Genomic DNA, 20,600 nt, shown 5'->3' on the forward strand with positions numbered 1-20,600 from the left:
TCGTGTAGTAATGTATCTGTTAAAACTCACCTAATTCAATATCTCTTATCCCCATGTATGTTTCAAGAAGCTCATCCACTTTTTTTATTGCTTTTTCTTCAACTTCAGATGGCTTTGTTGAAATAAAGGGAGAGAAAGCAAGTGTATGATTATTATCTATGCAGACTTTAAAATAACTAACAACTGGATACTGATTATCTTCACTCTTATAAGTGTCTAGACTTACAAAACCTAGAAGTAAGACACGTTGTTCTTCTCTCTTCCCCTCTTCTCACAAACTCAAGTATTCTTACAAACTTCAAACCACATAGTTCTCACATTCACCAAACTAAACACAGGCCTTCCAACTCCTGACAGTACAGATCTTTACCAAATCCTCATCGCCTTTAGAGGAATCCAAAATAAATAACATTTCTTCTTCCAGATCCTAATCATGGCTTTACACACATTCAAGTCAATATAAGTTATTAGCCTCTCCTAACAACCATGCTTACATTAGCCCAGTACACTTCGCAGTGTCAGATACAGAACCACCTCTTCAACTGTTGCTCTTATTTTCCCCTTCCCTCTTTTCAACACTCCTTGGTCTAATCCATCTTAACTTCATCCATGTATGGGATCACCTAGATGGAGTATAGGCTCTCCATTTCCAGATTCTTCAGCCCCATTCTATCTTTCCTAGTCTTCAAATTTGTGTAAACATTTCTCCTTGGAGAAAGCAGCCTTTGTCATAAGTCCCACAAGCTTTGTAACACCCAGAGTTTTCCTTCCTGCTTTACCTTATAAACCTCGATGACGAATAAATCAGGTGCTAGAAGATTAAACTATTGAAAGGTCTCAAAATAACCATACCATTTCCTCCACAGTGGCAGGGCCTTTAGTTCTCAGCCGAAGTGTTTCTCTCCCTCTGGAGATTTTAGCCTCTGTCAAAGCTCTACCTGTGGACCTCGGTTCTATCTCTTTTAGAAAGGAAGGTAAAAAGAAAAAAGAATGCCGAACAAAATTAAGTATGCGGTATGTCAGAATATAATGCATCTGCTTCAGCTGTTACATTAACTTCAGTTTTTATTCTAATCAATATCTAAGATGTATTTAGCATTTTAATTATAAATTAACGGCATTCTAGCTTTGCTGACAATTTTTTGTCTTCAAATTTTGATATCCACTTGACTGCACTGAAGCTAGGACTTCTACAGACCAATATATCCATTGAAGCCTATTGCACATCATATCTGCACTTCATATAATTTTACCTCGTTCTATAATAAAATACAAATACTTAATATTAGATAATGTCTGAAGTCATCAGCCAAATACAGACTTACCCTGCTCCTTACAGGCAGACTATATTGCAGCATTGTCATTGCAACATTTCCATCCTTCACTGAAGATAGGATACAAACAGGATTGCAAAATGTGTCATGATGAGCCACACTGAGGCATGTCTGTTTGCTTTATGCTAAACTGTTTGATTACTATCAGTCACATAGGTGAAACATGTCCATAAGTAGGTCTGTAGGAGTTTTTCCACTGGTTTCAACAAGGTCAGGATTTCATAGCTAATAAATCTCTAAAGATAATATCTGGATTTACCGATAGCTTTCTTTATCTGAATTCAGCTTTCCTTGTTTATTCTTGGGCAAGAGCACACCATTCAGAAAATGGAGTATGAAATCATTTAAGATTTGGCTCATCTCAGCCTTCCTGTTATAAGAAATAATTTTACATTCAGGATTGGCAAGGATTTATTTTACTTATTGACACAGGAGTTACATAGCTAATCTGGAAAGTACTAAAAAGACTTGTGGAACTTTTTAATGTGCTAGTTTCTCCACCAGGCTATTCCTTTTCTTAAAGGGAGGCCTTAAGCTGTATTCACTTTGCCCAGGTAGGTTTTATCTCATTGTTCTTGCATTGGTGGGCAAAATACAGATTATTCTGCTAAACAAGTCTTGCACCATGAATTTTGATTATTTTTAACATATATACTGCACAGTCTATTAAATACAAGACTTAAGATCAACACCTTTTCTTAACACTTTCATGGCTTCAAGGACAGTTTAAAATATCTTTAAAATTTTCATCATTTCTGTTAGATTTATTTCAAAAAGCCATTTCTGATGCAACATACATCTTTTTCTAGCTCTGTCACCAATAGCACCTTAAAACTCATGATATGACATGAGCTTTATTTGTAATACCTTACACCAAAGCCAAGACAGAAACTATTTTTCATAATCATACAATTTAAATTTATACTTTGTTATCCTGCCTTTGCTTTGTTTCTGTTGATTTTTCACTAATTCATAGAGGGCTAGCTTATGACTGGTAAGGACAAATCTTATTCAGAGAAGTCTAATTCTGTACTTTAAATCTTGCCTAGAGCAGCTGCAACAGCATGCATGCACATGGTAGGAAGATACCCAACCAGTAAATTATACTTATTCCACATTCCACTGATGGAAAGAAAAATAAAAGCTAGTAATTTGACACAGAGACTTGTCTCTCATTCCTATACCCATACAAACTTTAAGAAACCAGATTGTGTGGCAACTAGCAGGAATCCTACACCTACGTGTCCAGAAGGATCTGAATCTTGTTTGTCATCTCCACGGGGGCTATTCTCGGCATGCTACAGCATAAACCCTACATATAAATTTGTGCCTAAAGCTCAGCTGCACCTAAAGCAAGAGCCAGAATATTCTTAACCTGTCTCACATTGGATACTGTGACTTCTAAGCTCGTTTCTGTAGAGTGAAAAATAACATGCAGCTTTCAAAAATCTGTTCAAAAAGCTCAGATTGCCTCTTAATTCAATGTCTTGTAAAAGGTATTGCCATGGAATTAGCAGGTTTCCTTTTCTACGTCATCAGCAGACTAAAAGGTATCTTAATCACCTTAATAAAGTACTCACTATTAAATAATAGTCGAAGTTATTAACCATTATTTACCCTGGTCTTTACAAATAGACTATGCAACAGGTTTAGCCCTGAATACCAGTATAAAAAAGATAACATTATATTGCTAATTGCAACACTATATGTATGTACATTATGCTAAAGTAGTATTACAACATATATTTACGTAACAGGAGTATCAACTTATATCCAAAGGTATTAGAGATTAACACACAACTCTTGTTTTGTGCAGAAGCACCAAAAGTAAAAAGTCTTCAAATTTCTCTCATTTTCAATTTCTGCTGTTATTCTGACACCAAGTGTCAAGACTGGTGTATGACAGCAGTTGTAAACTGCTAACAGGAAAAAAAAAATTAAAAACCCACAACTTTTGCCACTGTGATGGAGGTGATGATTTTGAACTCCCTGCTAGTGCACATTAAGTCATACATACTTAAAATGTAGCAGTATTTTTAACTTTCTTATTGTAGGAAAGTACTGTGTGGATCATGGAGAAAAACATTAAAAATTGAGAGAATAAAAATTAAAACTCAGTCTCTATTTTGACTCCCTAAGCTAAACACAAAGAGTTTTATTTATTTATATTACACTGATAAAATTAATGTACTTAAGGACTAGCAGTAGGTATACATCTCTCCTATGTAATATCATTTTGACAAAGCTTGCAGGTGGTAGGTAGAGATAGAGCTTGTCATAGTGCTTTCCTTCAGTTCTAAGTATACCTCCTGTATAAAATATATGTATATTTATATAAAATACATACCTATAAATGTATAAATCTAATACACAGATGAACAGGAATTGTATGTAAGAGATGTAGAGGAAAAAGAAGAGGTGGTTTGAGGATCAGCAAAGTGATCCATGCTTTAAAACTGTGTGTGAAACAATTCCTGTACTTGTTTTGCACCACCATGTGGTGGCAAAGGAATCAAACAACTGAGAGTCAGGGCTGAGTCAGACCACACCAGGATGACTGCTGGAGAAAGCAAGATGGAAGAAAATCCATTCCTATATTTCCCATTTCAAAGGAAAAAAAAAAAGAAGGGGGGGAAGGTTTGTAGCACTTACATGTAGTTGACACCTGGCTGCAACCTGAAAACAAACTTATAATGCAACACGATGCTGGATTAAATGAACAAGGTGAACCCACACTCACCAAATGCTTTCCTGGGCTCTATCAACTGCAGCTTAAACACCTGACCTTTCTCCAGATCTTTTAGCATTTTGGCAACTTCATAATGCCGACAATCTGACACATCTTTTCCATTTATAGACTCTATGTGATCACCCACGCAGATCATTTTGATTTGGTCCATAAGGCTACCTTCTTTGATTCGCTATCATTAAAAAAATAAATAAATAAAAATTAGTAACATTTCTTTAAATAGTAAAGAGATGACACTGAGTTTCAAGAACGTCAGTTAACAACATTAATAGCATTGAGCTTGTTATGCTAGCAGCGTGTTTTGTCCGTATAACATCAGCAACAGGAAAAAAAAAACAACCAAACTTCAGAATTTAAGGCTTCTAAATAAGCTAATATTTTTGTGTTTTAAAACTGAACCCAAATGTGCTGGTAATGTGATTGTTTATTTGATTTTTTACTTTGATTTAAAAGCCTGACAAGCATGGGTGCAGCAGTTTTCTCTTTTCAAGTATAGTCCAGGGACATAGAAAGAAAAAAAAAAAGTGTAGTGTACTAAAACCATGATGTTAATGATCTAAATGATTATAAAGGATAGTCTCAATAAGGCTTATCTATAGTGAAAAAATGTCTACCATTTTCCTCACTGAGCTATACAGTTGCATATTAATGTATTTCCTCTGAAATAACAATAAAGGATAAGAAATGCTTCCAAATGCCATCTCAGGGAATATAAATAGCCTAAAGGTCATAAAATTTAAGAGAAGCGAGCATTTATAGTTTTTGTGAAGTGGTATTTAAATAGAAGAACAAAACAATCATTAAAAATCTTTATGATTTATCAAGTCAATTGAAGGACACTTCAGATTTCAGTGATTCTGCTTACTGCTTTTAAATGTAGTCATATTTATCATACTTAAGTCATGCAAGCCATTATCCTATTTAACAGGATAGATATGACATAGTAGAATGTAGGATATATTTTGTAGAGATACAAATTTCATTCCAAAATCTTCCTGAATAATGTACTTTTTAATAAAGGCTGATGCTTTTTTCAGGCTAACTTTGAGTTTACAGTGAAATAAGGAAGATAAACATATTACCACCTACTACTATAACACCTAGCCTAGCTGCATAACAATCTTAAAAACCTGCTTCTAGCTTATGTGCGCATGTCTGAGCCCACATATGAGAGAGTCAGTGGGAAGTGTGATAGTGTGCACTGTCCTATAACATACTGCAAAAATTTTTAGCTTCAGACAGAGTTTAACTCTTTCCAGTGCTTTTTGTTAATGTTGTTTAACCTAGATTAAAAAACAAAAAGCAGCGTTATGGTGAATGAAGTGGGGGGTATCACATACAAACAAGAAACCAGGTCTCAAATGCATTTTTGTTACCAGGTGCCAGGATTCAAAATCGTGCCCATCACACTTCAGTTTCTGCTTAGTCTAAGTGTTGGTTTAATTCCCATTACCTTTTCTTCTTCACTTCAATCCTAATACCAACACTGTTTAAGTAATATTGCCTATGTTATACAAGTAGCATTCAAACAATTTTTTTATATGACTTAGCATTCCAAGTTAACTGACCAGAGACAGTCAAGCTACATCGTCGCAGTAATTGCAATGCTATTGATATGCCCGTATCAAGTGCTCTACAGTCCATTTAGAAGCTAGGATCTATATATCCTATGCACTGCTTGAAATTCTTGAAATTATTTGTGCAAACCCATTTTACACACCATGGTGTAACAGCACGGTCTTAAGCACCTACAAAATGCTCCAAGTTCTACTGTTATTCTTTGAGTGGCTAATTTGATTCCATTATACATCTTTTCATCCAGCTATGTACCCAGAAAACAAATTTGTGAAAGTAGCACAACACCAGGTTTTGTTATTAATAAGGGACAACAACGTCAGATTTCAGAGCAAAAGAACCTGCAGTTCAGAGCATCAGGTTTAAAATGCAGCTGGGTTATATACCAAGCCTGGAAACTGCTGTGTTATACAAAGCACAACAGTTACTGCAGCCCCTACTAGCATCAACCCACAATTAGGTAAATTTAGTATTAATCATTAATTAATAATGGAACACGCTAACAAATTTTCAAGGAAAGGAAATATGTAAGCAAGTAATTCCATCAAACTGTTTTTAAGTGGAGACAGTTTCTGCTTAGTGATTTAGCTGGACAACCAAACATAAAAAATACGTAGCCTCTACTTTTGCATACTTTTTTCCACTCTGTTTAAAATGAGCCATTAGCTAAATACACCACACTAACAAAGTAAGCTCCTAGAAAATCTTTTAAACTGATGCAGAAGTGCATTCCCATGAAGAGTGCACCATGTTCATTATACCTATTACTGGACCAGTACAATGACAATGACATATTTATTCACACAATTTTTTAATACTGGAAATTTCAGCTTGCTGGTTTGGTGAGTGTTTTCCAGTCTGCTCAAATTATGCAGTAGTCTATGTGATGGCTGTTTCTCTCGCCCCCTATTACCAAACAAGCACAGAGAGAGTCATGCTCTGTACAGTGCTGCACACGTGAACTTTAATCACTGAAGCGCTGTTTTCAACGCCTTCTTTTAAAATGCCACATAAGCAGCAGCGTGACTGAACATTATGGGCTGCACTGATGCTACCACTAGAAATTCAGAGTTCTGTATCTATGAGCATAAAAATTAGGCTACAATTTTGCCTGACTACTTGCTGAAACATCCACTGCATCTCAATTTTGTCAAGTGTGATCTCTATTGCATTTTTCAACAACAACGACAAGCAAACCTATCTCTAGACCATGCCGTTTTATATCCATAGTAGCTAAGGAATGAACAAAGTATACAACTTCTACATACAAGAAGCTCTGTTTGTAACAGTAATAATAATAGTAATTGGGACAACAGTAATCAAAGGTAATTTCCAATGCCTCACTAATAACAGTTAGTTGGAGTAGATTAAAGCAAAGCATCTAAAAAGGGGAGAAATTGAATATGACTGTCTGGAGATCATACAGAAGACGATGAGGAGAGCAATTGAGTATGTTGAATGTGTTACTGCCTATACTTTCTATGCAAGTTAATTGGGGGTGAATTGTGTCAGTCCAAATCCTTACAACCTTTTAATTCATCCTACCTATCAATATTGGAAATGCCACTACTGGAAAGTTGAAAATGTGCTATACTTGCACCTATTCTTATAGAGCATGAAGGCTTCTGCCTTGTTAACAGTCATAAAGACTGAAAGAACATGTTCTCATTATCATGAGTGACGGTTGTTCTACAAGCAACTATTCACTGACATCAGAAAAATCAATAAAAAAAAGGAGGGGGCAGATACAAGCAGTATTTAACACCTAGCATCTCAGGATAGGTCAGAAAATATAATAGTCACATTATAAAGCTGATATACATTATAGAAGCAACAAACAAATGACCTAATTTTGAAATGACATGCAGTACAGAAATAGCTGAGTTAATTTAAAAAGATGAATCTAAATAAAAGCAATTTTTTTTGTACTTGCCATATGCTAAAAGATTTGATAGTTTGAAAGCAATTATTAAGCCATTAGAGTAACAGAAACATCTATAAAAAGAAGCATTTCAATTGCAAATAAATTTACCTTTATAAATGCACAGCCGGCTCCATTGTCTGTAACGGTAAGTCCAAGCATATCATCAGATTTAAGAACTTCGACTTCTTTTCGTTTTCCTTTTATGTGGGCAAATATGAAATCTTCAAGGCCAATCTGAGCACCTAACAGCTTGTCCATATCAACTTTATGAGTGTTCAAAGTGCAAAACATGATCTGCGCAGGAAGGAAACAAACACATTACCTTAAAGTTTAACAGTTTATTAGGCTTGGTGAGCTTGACAGGCTGATAGAAAGATAAAAATAGAGCATAATTCTGGCCTCTTTGACAGATCCATAACTGACATTATAACAACTCTCCTTCTCCAGCTGCCCCAGGAGAGGTGATAGTCTCCATCCCACGCACATGACAAGAGGCATCAATAGTTCAGACAGCAGATAAGAGCTGGCAGGGAGCAAAGGAATGGGGCATATCTCATGACCTGTCACACAGCACCAACCTTGACACAAGCAGCTTGAGCTTAAGCAGAACAGCTTGTTCCAGAGGCCTGAGTGAGCAACCCCAAGAACCACCGCCATGTTGTTTATTGTCATTCACCCACCTCAAACAAGGGGCACTGCTCGAGGTCAGGCAGCACTTCTGCCCACCACAGGAATGAGGCCAGCCCAGGCAGGCTCTGGGCTTTCTAATACAGCCTGTACTCAAAGGGCAAATAGCCTAGCCAAAAAAGAAGAAACAAATCCACAGTTCCTCCTCACAGTTAGGGTAACTTTACCTGCCAGCTCCTCTCCAAGCTGAGGCTCGACAGGAGCAATGGCTGAGGGAGGCCCACACAGCCTCCTCCTGGGCAGCACCAGAGCATGGGGCTGCAGCCATGAGAAAGTTGTGCCCCAGGAGAAATTTGGAGAATGCCTAAAATCTATTTCTCTGATGCAAGCTGTTCCCTCAAGACCATCTTTCAAGTGCAATGGAAAGCAATGGAGGAGGAAGAGGCTTATCACCCCCATGTGGCCCTCTGTCACAGGTAGAGGAGCTGCAGCTGTAAGCCACTAGCCAAAGGCCACCATCTTGTTACGTCGGCACTGCTGCCTGCAGGATGCACAGGGCTCCGGCAGGACAAGAGAGAGCAGATACAGGCAGAGGTTAGAGAAGTATCTGCTGGACACAATTTTCCATCAGAGCACACCTTGGACTCCCTTGCTGCCTGTCAGGTCCAAATTCGGAAGCAGAAAAAGAGGTGCCAGGGCCACACGTGAAAAGAAGTACGCATGGGGAAGCCAGCCTAGCATCCGAGAAAAACAGCAATGGGATATCAGCTGCTGCTCTAGTGGCTGACCTGTGACCCCCCAGCACTTTGCTGGAAATGTAGGCTTTCCTTCTGCTGTCCCTCACCACACCTATGAAAGTTATGGGGATTTCATCCCCAGAATGCTTCAAATGCCTTTTCCTTCTCTCTGGTATCAGTGGATGACAGCATGAAAACTGAAATGAAAGTCACTAAACTGTTCAGTTCTATTCCAGTCCAGATGAGGGGGAAATACTTTTCCTAATGTATTCCACAGAGAGCTTTCACTTTCATAAGTTTTATAAAACTTGGACTCTATAGAAATACTTGGTTGTTTGTTCGCTTTTGGTTAAAAAAAAAAAAGTTGAGTAGTGAGATGGTGGTTTTGGATTGGTGGGGTCTTTAGTTGTTTTTGTTTTTAAATAAAACTACTTAAAAGTCTAATTGCTTATCTGATAATCCATTGAACCACTCCAGCCTAATGCTTTAATAATGACAGCCACAACAGCACGCACTTAACAGACATCAGTTTTATTCTCAGGTAATGCTAAAGTTTTTCAGTTAACCAATACTCAAACAATAGTATCACCTAGAGAAATTCATCTGGTTTTAAGAATAAAATAAAATTTTATTTTATAAATAATAATCATATTTAATCATCAACTTTTTTTTTTTAAACCAAGAAGGTTCAATTCAAACAGATTATATAAAATTCATATATACGTTCAGCTTTCTCTCCAGCTACATAACTTGGCCAGTTTACAACTGCAGCTCAGTTCTTGTTCTTACAATAAACAGCAAGCACTATGGCTTTACATTTTAGGTATTAATACCCTTCATCTGACCTTGTCAAATACACAATCATCTAGTAACTACTGTCACACCTTTGAATAGATCAACTGGCAACAGAGCAGAAATGTGATATTTAGAAACTCGATCCAGAGTTTCTCTTTTTAGACATTCATCTGGATGGCATTCCCCCTACAGCCTATAAGTCTCCAGAATTCTCTGTGAGTCAGTTCTATACTAACCACAAGGCTGAGAGAGCATCAACCAGTCAAAAATAAAACTTAAATCATTCTTTATCCTCTTCAGTGAACAACTGCTTTTTCTCAGAACAGATAACTTCAAAGAGTAATGTACTAAAGATGTATCCACCCGCGATAATATACAGTTACACCATCAGTTACAGCACAGGTTTATTTGTACATGACTAAGGACTGCCAATGGAAAAAATTAAATTTTTTCGTGTTAGGTAAGCTTAATATAGGTACCTTATAACAGCTTATATACTTAAATAATTAAACAACAGCTACTATAGTACACCTTGCCATTCACTCAAATCTTTGTATAATTTTAAATAGTAATTTTCTTACCCAAAAAAGAAACAAGAAAAATTCAGTGTGTAATTTTCATTGTAAAGTCTTCTCTCTCTCTTCTCACCCTCACCCTTCCCATGCATTTGATCTTCAACTCAGCATACCAGTGCTGTGACATTTCGTGCCAGCTTTAGCAAGGTATTATAAATCATAACTGCTACATCAGTCATGAAGTATCTAGGATACCTCCTGCACAGAGTTATCTTGCACAGCAGACAGAACAAGGAAATTCGATTTGCCTGGCAAAGACTGAGGGCTTGTGTATAACCTTAAAAAATAGATCCATCAGGTAAGATTCCTAACAAATTATTCCTTGCATCCCAATTTGCAATAGTAAGAGACATTGGTCAAGAAAAACATGGTTACACTGCCTTACATAAAGTAAGAAACTGTATTAACTAAGAGGGTTATGATATGTGTTATATGAAGTATATAGGCAGTACCATACTGCATTTCCTATATATTAATGACATTCTCAGCTTCCACTAAGCCTAAACCTTAAGAGCTCAAAAATAAGTTGACTGACTGATAACATGCTCAGAAGCTATTAAAAGCACTTTTCAAATCAGTAGATCTCATAACTTTATAAAGGGCATCATAATCACTTTAAGAAGCTCAGAAATGGGATTTCTACTTTTGAGCAAAATATAACACCCACTGACACATTTCCCTCTATATGTAGGTGTCATCTATATCAAGAAACCACCAACACGTTTTCTAGCTACCTTGCTCACTTCATCCTCCCTGGGAAAAATGTGGGAACCTTGGCTAGTTGCAGTGATAGGAAGAGTAACCAAGTCCTCTTAGATCCAGTGTGCTACTCTAATAGGCAACTTTACCTTCCCAGACACATTCAAAGTATTGTAAAGTAAGCATTCAGTGTTTTGTTGCCTTTTTTTTTTTTTTTTTTTATTCCAGAGCGCACAAGAATTAGCGTAAGTTCTTCCATACAGCTAAAAGGTATCTGAAATGCAGATCATTAACACAGCAAGCATCACACGTAATGCAGTATCAAATTTAAGCACCACTTCAGGAAGCACTTCACTTCAGGGAACAGCAAGCAAACAATTGTTGCCATAGGGTTGGGAGGAGGTGGTTTGTTCATTTAAAGTCTTCAATCTGCAGGACAGATTGTGAGCAATTTGTTTCAACAGATAAGCAGGTACTCCAGATATTTTACTGATGAGGATTTCACAAGCTGACCCTTTTCTCTAACCTTTTAAAACATGCTTTGGATTTTTTATTTTCTTGTAAAAAGGTTACTTATTGATAAACCTAAGCTTCAACATGGTGACTTATTTTCCAGTATTTTTATAAAAGTTGAAATTGAACGTGTTTAAATCAAACACTTCTATGAAAGTTTAATGTGGCACAGCCTCACAGTACACTTAACTGTTTAGCATCAGGAAGCAAGCCCCACTGAACAACAGCCGGGGCACAAGCTCAGCAGCTGAACACTTCTCACTGGAAGAAACAGGGAGCAGCATTTCTGCTCCTGGTGCTACTAGAAAGGCTTCCCTGTTCCTCTATTCCCCTTATGAAGCAGAAGGCCCTCCACCCTGAAAGAAATCCTAGCCTTCATGGGCTCTTGATAGACACACCCGCTAAGCACTCAATTCACCTCACCATACTTCACCTTACAAAACAAACAGAATAATCAAAAGTTCAAGTTATGAGTACACAAACTGGAAGCTCATATGCCTTGTTATTTGCCATTCCCTTCCCAACTGACCAAGAAATAGCCCTGCTACATTTAGATTTTAATATTCACATTTCTAATGCCTGACTAGCTACTTAGAATAATATAATAATAATAAACAGGAGCACACCACCATCAAATGCTTTAACAGATCCACATTGTCCTTTGGTCAGTGCTCATTTATTTATCATATGGGCTGGACTTCTCCCTGTGGGAAGAACACTGAGTTTGGACCAGGAAACAAAAAAATAAAGGGGGGGGAGGGGGGGGCATGGTAAAACTCAGAGAGGTGGGCCGAAATGCATGCTGAAAGGTTCAAAAGGGCTGAGATGCTATTCACCTCAGAAGACAGATGAAGAATAAAATATCTAGATGAGAAGAGATGAGTACAGGGAAAGCCTCAGAAAGCCACTGTTGTGGATTCGCTCCTCTGATGTTTGCTAGGTGTCTGTGAAGAAGTGTCCCCTTCTGAAGGTACGCCTCTTTTATTCCAACCCCATCCTACCCTACTTATGATAAAGGTCTGCACAGAAGTTTTTGTCATTCTGCACTGATTCTGCAGTATCTGTCCAACAAATACCATGTTTTACACAAGCTTCTCTGTGTCACTGTTGGCAGTCAATCACAGTCTGGAAAGGATTCTCCAGTAGAAGCTAAGCTCAGCTGGTCCTGCGGGACGTGATACAAAGAGCAAATGAGGTGCTGTAACCATGCTGAGTCAAAAGAAGTGACAGATTACAAGTATAGCTCATCCTGTACTGTACTGAAACACTTAAGCAGGAACTTATCCAAGAATCCATACCCTTGCCTACATCGCAGTAAACTCACACGTCACATTAAATGTATTTATTTCTGCATCGGTTTGCCAACTGCTCTCTCCATGGAGCTCCTCCCCTCACACCCCTTCCCCCAGCTATTTTCCACCTCAGTCACTGCAGGGCAGAGATCTCTGTGATAGTACCTGTTTCCAGAGGCGTTCAGGTATCACTACCCACAGGCTTCAGGAGAGCTAGGTCACAGAAACTTTCCTAGACAGATAACACCTACAGGTAGCATTTGAGTACCTCAGTGTATTTCTTTCAGTTTGCAGAGGTTCAGGCATTATTCTTTACACCTAACTGTACAAAAGCAGCTTTAATTAATAGACAATACCATTCACATTCTCTAGTCTCCTCTTATTTCCAGCAAGCTCAACTGTTGTCAGCAAATTCATGTTTCATGGCATCCCTTGCATCTATTTTCTTCTGTCAGAGTTTTGTCACAAGACTCAGATCCAGATTCCTCAGCTTAACCACCTTTACATCAGAAAGTAATTTTGATCACTATTTTCATTTTGTACAGTATAGTTTCTTAAAGCCTACTGAATTTCTTGAGAAAAAAAAAAAAAAAAAAAAGCTCAGTGCTTCCAGCACTAGTTCCCCATCTGTTTCTAGCTACAAACCATATTTAAAAAAATAAAACCCAAACAGGAATGGGACAGTAGAGAGAGAAAGAGAAGAAGAAAGTTTTTCTAGTTTAGGCACAAGACTGGCAGTGCCTTGATGCCCATGAAATACATGGTGCTTCCTCTAAAACGAAAAAGAAGAAAAAGAAAAAAACAAACCGCTTTACTGTCCGATTCTCCATCTAGCAGGAGAAATTGGAAGTGCACCATCCATCCCAAACTGAATTTCCAGAAGAACGTTACTCTTTCAAGTAAGTGGAGCCACAAATCAGTAACAAAAATTCATTGGTGAAAGGAAGAAAATTAAAACATAATCTGGGAATTACGAGAACTCGAGAGCTAAAGGTATAACTGGAGGTTGAACAGAGAACAAAAGGAGAACAGTAGCTCACAAAGAGAAAACAGAAAAGCAGTCGGAAAGCAGCTGGGAAGATACTGCTTAATTACTTAATGCGCCAGTGACTGGTTTAACTGTATTCACTGTTACCGACACTTTTATAATTCACCATTAGAAACGCCGCTAGGTCAGGCGGCAGCAGCGGTTTTTACAGAATAAAGTTTGTCGTAGTACCCTATGGCACTTCAGAAGAGCCAGCTACAAATAAGAAAACAAGTCAAAGTGCCGCTTGCAGACCTAATGAAACGTTAGCACTTTCTTTCATTTTGCCACTCAGAGGTTATGGTTCACAGAACCATGTAGGAAGAACTTGATAGGCCACTGCCTTTCAACTAAGGTAAAACAATGCATTTACAAATGAATCACAATCCAAACAAATGCTTAAAGCTCAGCTCAGACAAACAAAAAATAAAAGATCAAAAAGACAGAAGAGTAAAAAAAAAAAGAAACTATTAATAAAATAATCCTTCTCTGGGTTTAAATAACCTCGATTAAACGGATGCCTTTTAAATATAACTGTCTGGCACAGCCTTCTCCATCACCCCGCTCAGAGGGGACCTGATGAAGGGGCCAGCTTTAACGCCCGGGCACCCATTCTCCCTCCTGGCTCCATCGCTTTGCTCCGAAGCCGGCGAGCACCCCCGCGGCCAGAACCAACCCGAGAGCCGACCGCCAGTCCCAGCGCCGGGCTGAGCACCAGGGGGCCGAAGGCGGTGAGGGCACGGCCCCGCCCCGGCCCCCCCGGGCCGTACCTCTGCGGGGGCGATGCCGAAGGCCTCGGCCACCTTGGTGTAGAGCTCGCGGGCGCTGCCGAAGCCCTCCACGCGGCCCGTGGGGCTGCCGTGCGCCAGCTGCGCGTGGAACTGCAGCCGCGACGCGCTCCCCGCCCCGGCCGGGGCTGCCGCTGCCGCCGGTGGGGGGGCCGCCGCCTCGCTGTCCACCAGCCTGGAGGTGTCCTTGGCCTTGCTCTTCTTCTTGTTCCCCAGCCCCAGGGGCATCTTCCCCGCCTGCCGCACGCTCCCGTCGCCGGCTCCCCGCAACGGACTCTGACCCCGGCGCCGCCCCGGCCCGGCCCGGCCATGCCGCCGCCAGGTGAGGCCTCGGGCCCGCGGCCGCCCCGCCCCGGCCTCTCCGAGAGCCCCAGGGCGCTGAGGGGGGCCCGTCCGGGGCAGGGGGCGGGCGAGCAGAGGGACCCCCCCCCGCCACGTAAGGAATAAGAGCCGAGCGGAAGGCCATAGAGGAGAGTAGCAGCCCCCAGCCTGCTGCGGCCCCTATTCCTGTGAGTAAACAACGCTTCCTGGTCCCGGTAGTGATCGTGAAGGGTTCTTTAATGGAAGGCAAGGGCACTGTCGAGTAGCCCACAGCGGTACTGGGGAGTTGCCAGAGTCGGGTATGTTTTGCCTTCTGGCCTGTGCAAAGACATCACTTCTAGTTCTGGTTTTGGGGGGGGGGGGGTACCTTTATAATATCCACAAAGTAAATAAAAAGTTATAGTATATGCACTTTTCAAGTACATAAAGCCAGGTTGTATGAAGTTCACCATCTTTACACTGACCACGTTCAGGGATTTCTACTGAGAATAAAAGTGTTAAATATTGATCAGAAGAGGTTTATAATGAGGACAAAAAAGTATACAAGGACTTCTGCCAACTCTTGGTATTTTACCACAATTGTACTTAGTGTACCTACCAAACATCAAAGGATCAATAAAGCAATAGCCATGTAAGCAAAGTTTAAAAGGCTATTGTGCTGTACAACAGCTTTGAAGTACTGAGATTTAATTAACACGTATATTAGAAAAGTATATTTTTCTAACATTTATTGGACTTAAAATGTTTCCATCTCCATTGTGGAACAGAAATATTTCCTATAATGACTTGGATGCTCATATACTACAGACCACCTCTTCTGTCGTCCTCCAATGAAACTACATACACCTGGGTGGAATTACTCCATTTTCACTGGTGTACTCAATCATGAAAAAGCATGTTATAAGTAGAAGTTTCACAGAACATCCAGCACTTCTAGAGGAGTCTGCTGCAAAGCTGCAGAGAGAAGCAATATAGCTTTCCATCTTCTGAGTCTCAGAAGAGGAAAAGAAAGCATAGGAAATAAGCAAGTAGGATTCTCACATATGGAATCAGACCAGATAGGCACAGAAAAGACGATTAGAAGGCAGCCTGGAGTTAATAGTTGACTTACCAGCCCAGTTTGAAAACAAAATACTGAAAACTCAAGTGGAAGATTTCTATGAACTTGGAGAAATGTATTCCCCTGAAATACTAGAATAAAATTAAGGGAACATATTGCAGTCTCATTCAATTTATGCCAGTGAGATACCATTAAATGACAGTACCAAAGTATTCACGTCCAAACATTCTAATTAGTTTTTTCACTGTTTTACAGTTTTTAAGTGAGCAGTTTATTTTAAAACATGCCTTTTTCCACCTACCAAAAGGTCAATGTCACCAATTCTTTTGTATTATGTCTTATCTCCACCAATCTTGATGCCTACCAACTCATTTATCTTCTGAAAAGAGAATTGAATTGATGTTAAAAACCCATCAACTGCTGTTTACTTCATTACTGATGTTAAATGGAAACAAAGACATTCAAGTTCCTGTACATAACAGAGGGTGAGTAGATTTATTTCACAAATTTATGGACATTGACATAGCTGTAATTTAGGTACGTTGCAAAATTTCCTTTAATTAAAATGTTAATGCTTCCATGCTTCGTATGGAGATGGATGGAAGTAGCTGAAGTTGTATCAGAACTGTGCTGATCCCACTTAGAGCCTGGAGGAATAGCATCAGTTTTTAGGCGCAGAAAGAAAAAGTGATGGGAAACCAGCACAGCTGACCAAGTAAACTGAAGATCACATTGTACTGTTTAAAACAAACAGTATGGACCATGTATACATGTTATCATTAACATAACAGATAAAAATAAACTTTTTAAAAATGAGAGGTAGAGAGAACTAGATATATGCTAAGATATTCTTGAAAGCCATGCCTCTAACAGAATTTACATTAAGTTGTCATTAGCAGCCTCCAGCTTTGTCAAGAAATCGTTAAGTGTTCAACACGTCCACTACTACTACATATACTTATTTTTTGATAAGATGCAAATGCTACCTACTAGTATTACTCTGATCATAAATTAGGTGTTCCAACCAGCATAGCAGTGTGAACTGAGTGATCTGTAGAACTAGAAATGAGTCAGACTGCTGAGAACCTCAAAGAAAAAAAAAAAGCCTATATAAGGCACAAGACATTTTCTCCAACTACAACCAGTCCTGCTCTCAGGCTTCCTTAAGTTGTGTACCCACTAGGGAAACATCTGCCAACATTAATACACATAGCTAGATCATGAATCCAAATACACCTCCAATGGCAAAGGATAGTTGGGATCTGGAAAGTACTTAAGTTGCACCTTTAGTAAGTGACATTGCAAAATGTTAATAATTTAAATAAAAATTTTAATCATTCGGTATTTGCCATAGTTTTGGAAGAGGAAAAATAAATTACACACTAAAAAAAAGAATGTGTTTCAGTCCTTTTGTCCCACAGGTATGTTGCACAATGCAGGTTATCAAATTCCTCGGTTTCTGAGCCATGGTACTTCAGGTGCAAGTACCATGGTATGCAACAAGCATGTCTGTGGAACAGAACAGAATCCTACTAGTAAATATGAAATGCCACAGTGCTCTATTGCAAAGCAGCAGTAGCACATGCAAAACTTTTTCACAATATATGGAACATATATCTGTGACTTCAGGAGTTCTTACCTGAAACACTTCGTATCTTTCTGGTTACCCACACTCCAAATGAAGCAGCTGCTCAAAAGAACTCTGACGAGAGAATGAAGAATCTGTTTTATAAGATATTGCAGGACCTCATCATGCTTACTCTAATGAAAATAAGGTCAAGAAGAAACATAGCTGGTCCTTTTAAGTATCTGTGGTAGTATCAAATTGAAATAAACTATAAAAAAATAGAACTGAAGTTTCCAAGTCATAATGTTAAAAGCTATTTTTAGACCACCAGAGGATGCTGGAAAAAAAAAAGAGAGGTTCTTGAAAAAATAGAGGATGAAATATAATCTTAAGACAGGAGTTCAAAAAGGATTGCCTGTGACAGGAGGGGCCTAAACTCCATTACCAAATTGATCTTCTGACAGTATTGCCGTACCACATTAAATATTAATAGTTTAGCTTTGACACATGAAAAGCAGCAGCTAGTCAAACCATCCTCTGGAAGCAAAAAAACTCATTTTGTGCACTGACTTCAAGTTTGGGACTGTGACTTAACAGGGAGCATAAGGGGTTCCCAGGGATTTGATTCCTGCTACCTATCACTTAAAATCAGTTTGTTGGTGTATGAGGAAAAATAAAAATGTATGTGGTTTTCCTGAATTGAGCTCAAAGTTGTTCTTGGTCTTTATTACACTTAACCACAGCTGTTCTGGCAGGCAAGGGCTGCTTCTCAATTAATGCAGTTTATCATCCCTCCTTTGGATATAAATGAGCAGTTTAGACACTATTTTGGAACATGCCGTATAGTACTTGTACAGGAAAATGCTATATGGAATTTCAGGAGCTGGCTGGGTCGATTTTTGTTTTTTAATGATGTAAGACAGCAAGAGTTAAGATAAATTTGTCCTTGATAAAGCAATCAGGCATGACAAACAACATTGCTGCTGCAGCTCCTCCCTTGGGTAGGCCAGCACTTCCAGTAGAACAAAACAAGCACGGAGTTGCACCTTCTAAGCTCCATGGGAGCAACAGTAGCCCTCTACTTTCACTCTTTACATAAGAAAACAATTAACTGGAGGACCATGAAGTGTACAAATCATGCCACTTGGAAAGAGTCCACTGCTGAACAATTTGACAAAAAGCTGAGATTTCAAAAAATTAGTAGAAAAAAACTAGTGAATACATGAATACCAAGGTTCTACATGACCTGATCAGAAAACAATACAGTAAGAAATATTAATGTCACCTGCAGAGGAAGACTAGCGTTTACCGACTGGAAAAGGAAAAATTGTCTTTTATGTTGTTCAGTCACTTTTTTTTTTTTTTTTTTTTTTTTTTTTTTAAGATCTAGCTTAAGAAATCAAGTGCACAGATTTTCATCCTGACTCATCATAGCAGTTTCACTGGTGGGGTAGAACCTACTCTATCCCCAAAGCATGTTACCAGCAAGTCAGACTGGCATACTGGATATGCATGCTGGAAAGGACACATGTTTTGGTATTCTATTCAAGAGTCAAATGTCTGGTTACCTTTGAGTCTTGTTAGAAGCTTTGTCATCTATATAAACTGATAGAAAGGGGGCCAGGAGAATCAGTCAGCACAAGAGCTTGGGAGCTTGTAAGTGGATCACTATGGCATTGATACTGCTGAAGTCAGGGGAAGTGATTCTGGACCTAGCAGGGAGAGCTTGTCAAATGCAAGTCGAACCAGACCCTCACAAACATACTTCAGTTCTTCTCCACAATCGGTGTCTTTCCCTTTTATTGTGCATTCCGCTCTGCTGTCTGATACTATAGATACCATTCAGTCACACGTCATTCTCTCCAATCCTTATTTACAAGGTACTTGCTACTTGATGTCAGACAGACACAGGTAGTCATTAAGTAGAGAAGTGTCCCAAACCAGTGAAACAGTCTTTCACAATCAGAAGAGAGACTATGATAAACCAACCTAGCACGTTTTTAACATCAGTCAGTTGTCATGAACAGAGTAAAGCCCTTAAAAAAAGCTATGGACTTCACTCAGCTCAGCAACGTCCCAGACAGCACAGATACAGAGTTCTTAGAATCACATTTTAAAATGGCATCATCACATTAGTGAGACCAAGCCACTGGGAAATACACAAAACATCTTAAGACTTACAGGTTTGGGGGCACTTCTAGGACTAAAACATTTTGAAACACTCAACAGTTATAGGCTAAGAATAAAAAAGGATGTAGATAAGTATTGGGTCAGTCTCAGTAAAGGCCAAGGAAAACAACCTTTGGAAACCACTATTGTTTTCCTCTCTCAGCTAAAACTGTACATCAGCCAGTTGCACCTAGTATGTCTTTAAAAGATTATTAACACAAAGCATGACTCACTAGTAGGGGAAATGTCATTTACGCAAACATTGCACTAATGGCACATACTAAGAAGTAGAAATCATTCTTTGCCAAACACACCAACGCCTTCTGAGGTGCTGATTTCATTTTCATACAGGTCCTCCAAAAAATTAATCCACAACTAATAACAGATTATCCAATAGAGACAAGTTTGTGATATTGCCTCCTCCAATATTGAAGCAAAACTATGTGAGGTTAAGAACTTCATGGTACACTTGTACCTGTACACAATGCAACCAGCATCTTTACAACCAAGCCAGCTATAGACTACTTCCTCACCTGTGCTTTGGCTCTTTGCCACTGAAGTTGTAATCATTTTAAGATCTTGACTTATTCACTGCGCTATACATCAATCTTAGGGAAGCCTCCCTATGCCTAGATTTTTGAAAAATCAGGCATGGAACTGTTTTGAGCACTAACTAAAATACTAGAACTGTCACACCTGAGAATCAGAACTCCACTAATCTCATTTCATCGAGCATTATAACATGTTGTTCATCTTGAGCACTGCTTGTAAGGTTTGGACTGAAGGTCATATTGAAAATAGGGAGGGGTGTGAATACTAGAAGAGGACATACAAATTAATAAAACACT

At 39.0% G+C, this 20,600-nt stretch overlaps 1 protein-coding gene across 3 annotated transcripts in view; it reads right to left on the reverse strand.

Annotated features, from left to right (window-relative positions):
* Positions 1-20,600, reverse strand: part of GIPC2 (GIPC PDZ domain containing family member 2) — a 57,983-nt gene that overhangs the window by 10,228 nt on the left and 27,155 nt on the right. The window contains exons 1-5 of one of the 3 annotated variants that reach the window (XM_040566115.1): positions 14,618-14,922; positions 7,691-7,876; positions 4,075-4,255; positions 853-959; positions 31-112 (exon numbers count right to left, since the gene is read on the reverse strand). In XM_040566115.1, coding sequence (XP_040422049.1) covers positions 31-112; positions 853-959; positions 4,075-4,255; positions 7,691-7,876; positions 14,618-14,863 — 802 coding nt within the window. In that variant the 5' untranslated portion in view covers positions 14,864-14,922. Of the gene's footprint in view, positions 1-30; positions 113-852; positions 963-4,074; positions 4,256-7,690; positions 7,877-14,617; positions 14,923-20,600 lie in introns of those variants that run through there. The other 2 variants (XM_040566114.1, XM_040566116.1) reach the window with 2 other exon arrangements.

The sequence above is a fragment of the Cygnus olor genome, chromosome 8, assembly GCF_009769625.2.
Source record: "Cygnus olor isolate bCygOlo1 chromosome 8, bCygOlo1.pri.v2, whole genome shotgun sequence".
NCBI lineage: Eukaryota > Metazoa > Chordata > Aves > Anseriformes > Anatidae > Cygnus > Cygnus olor.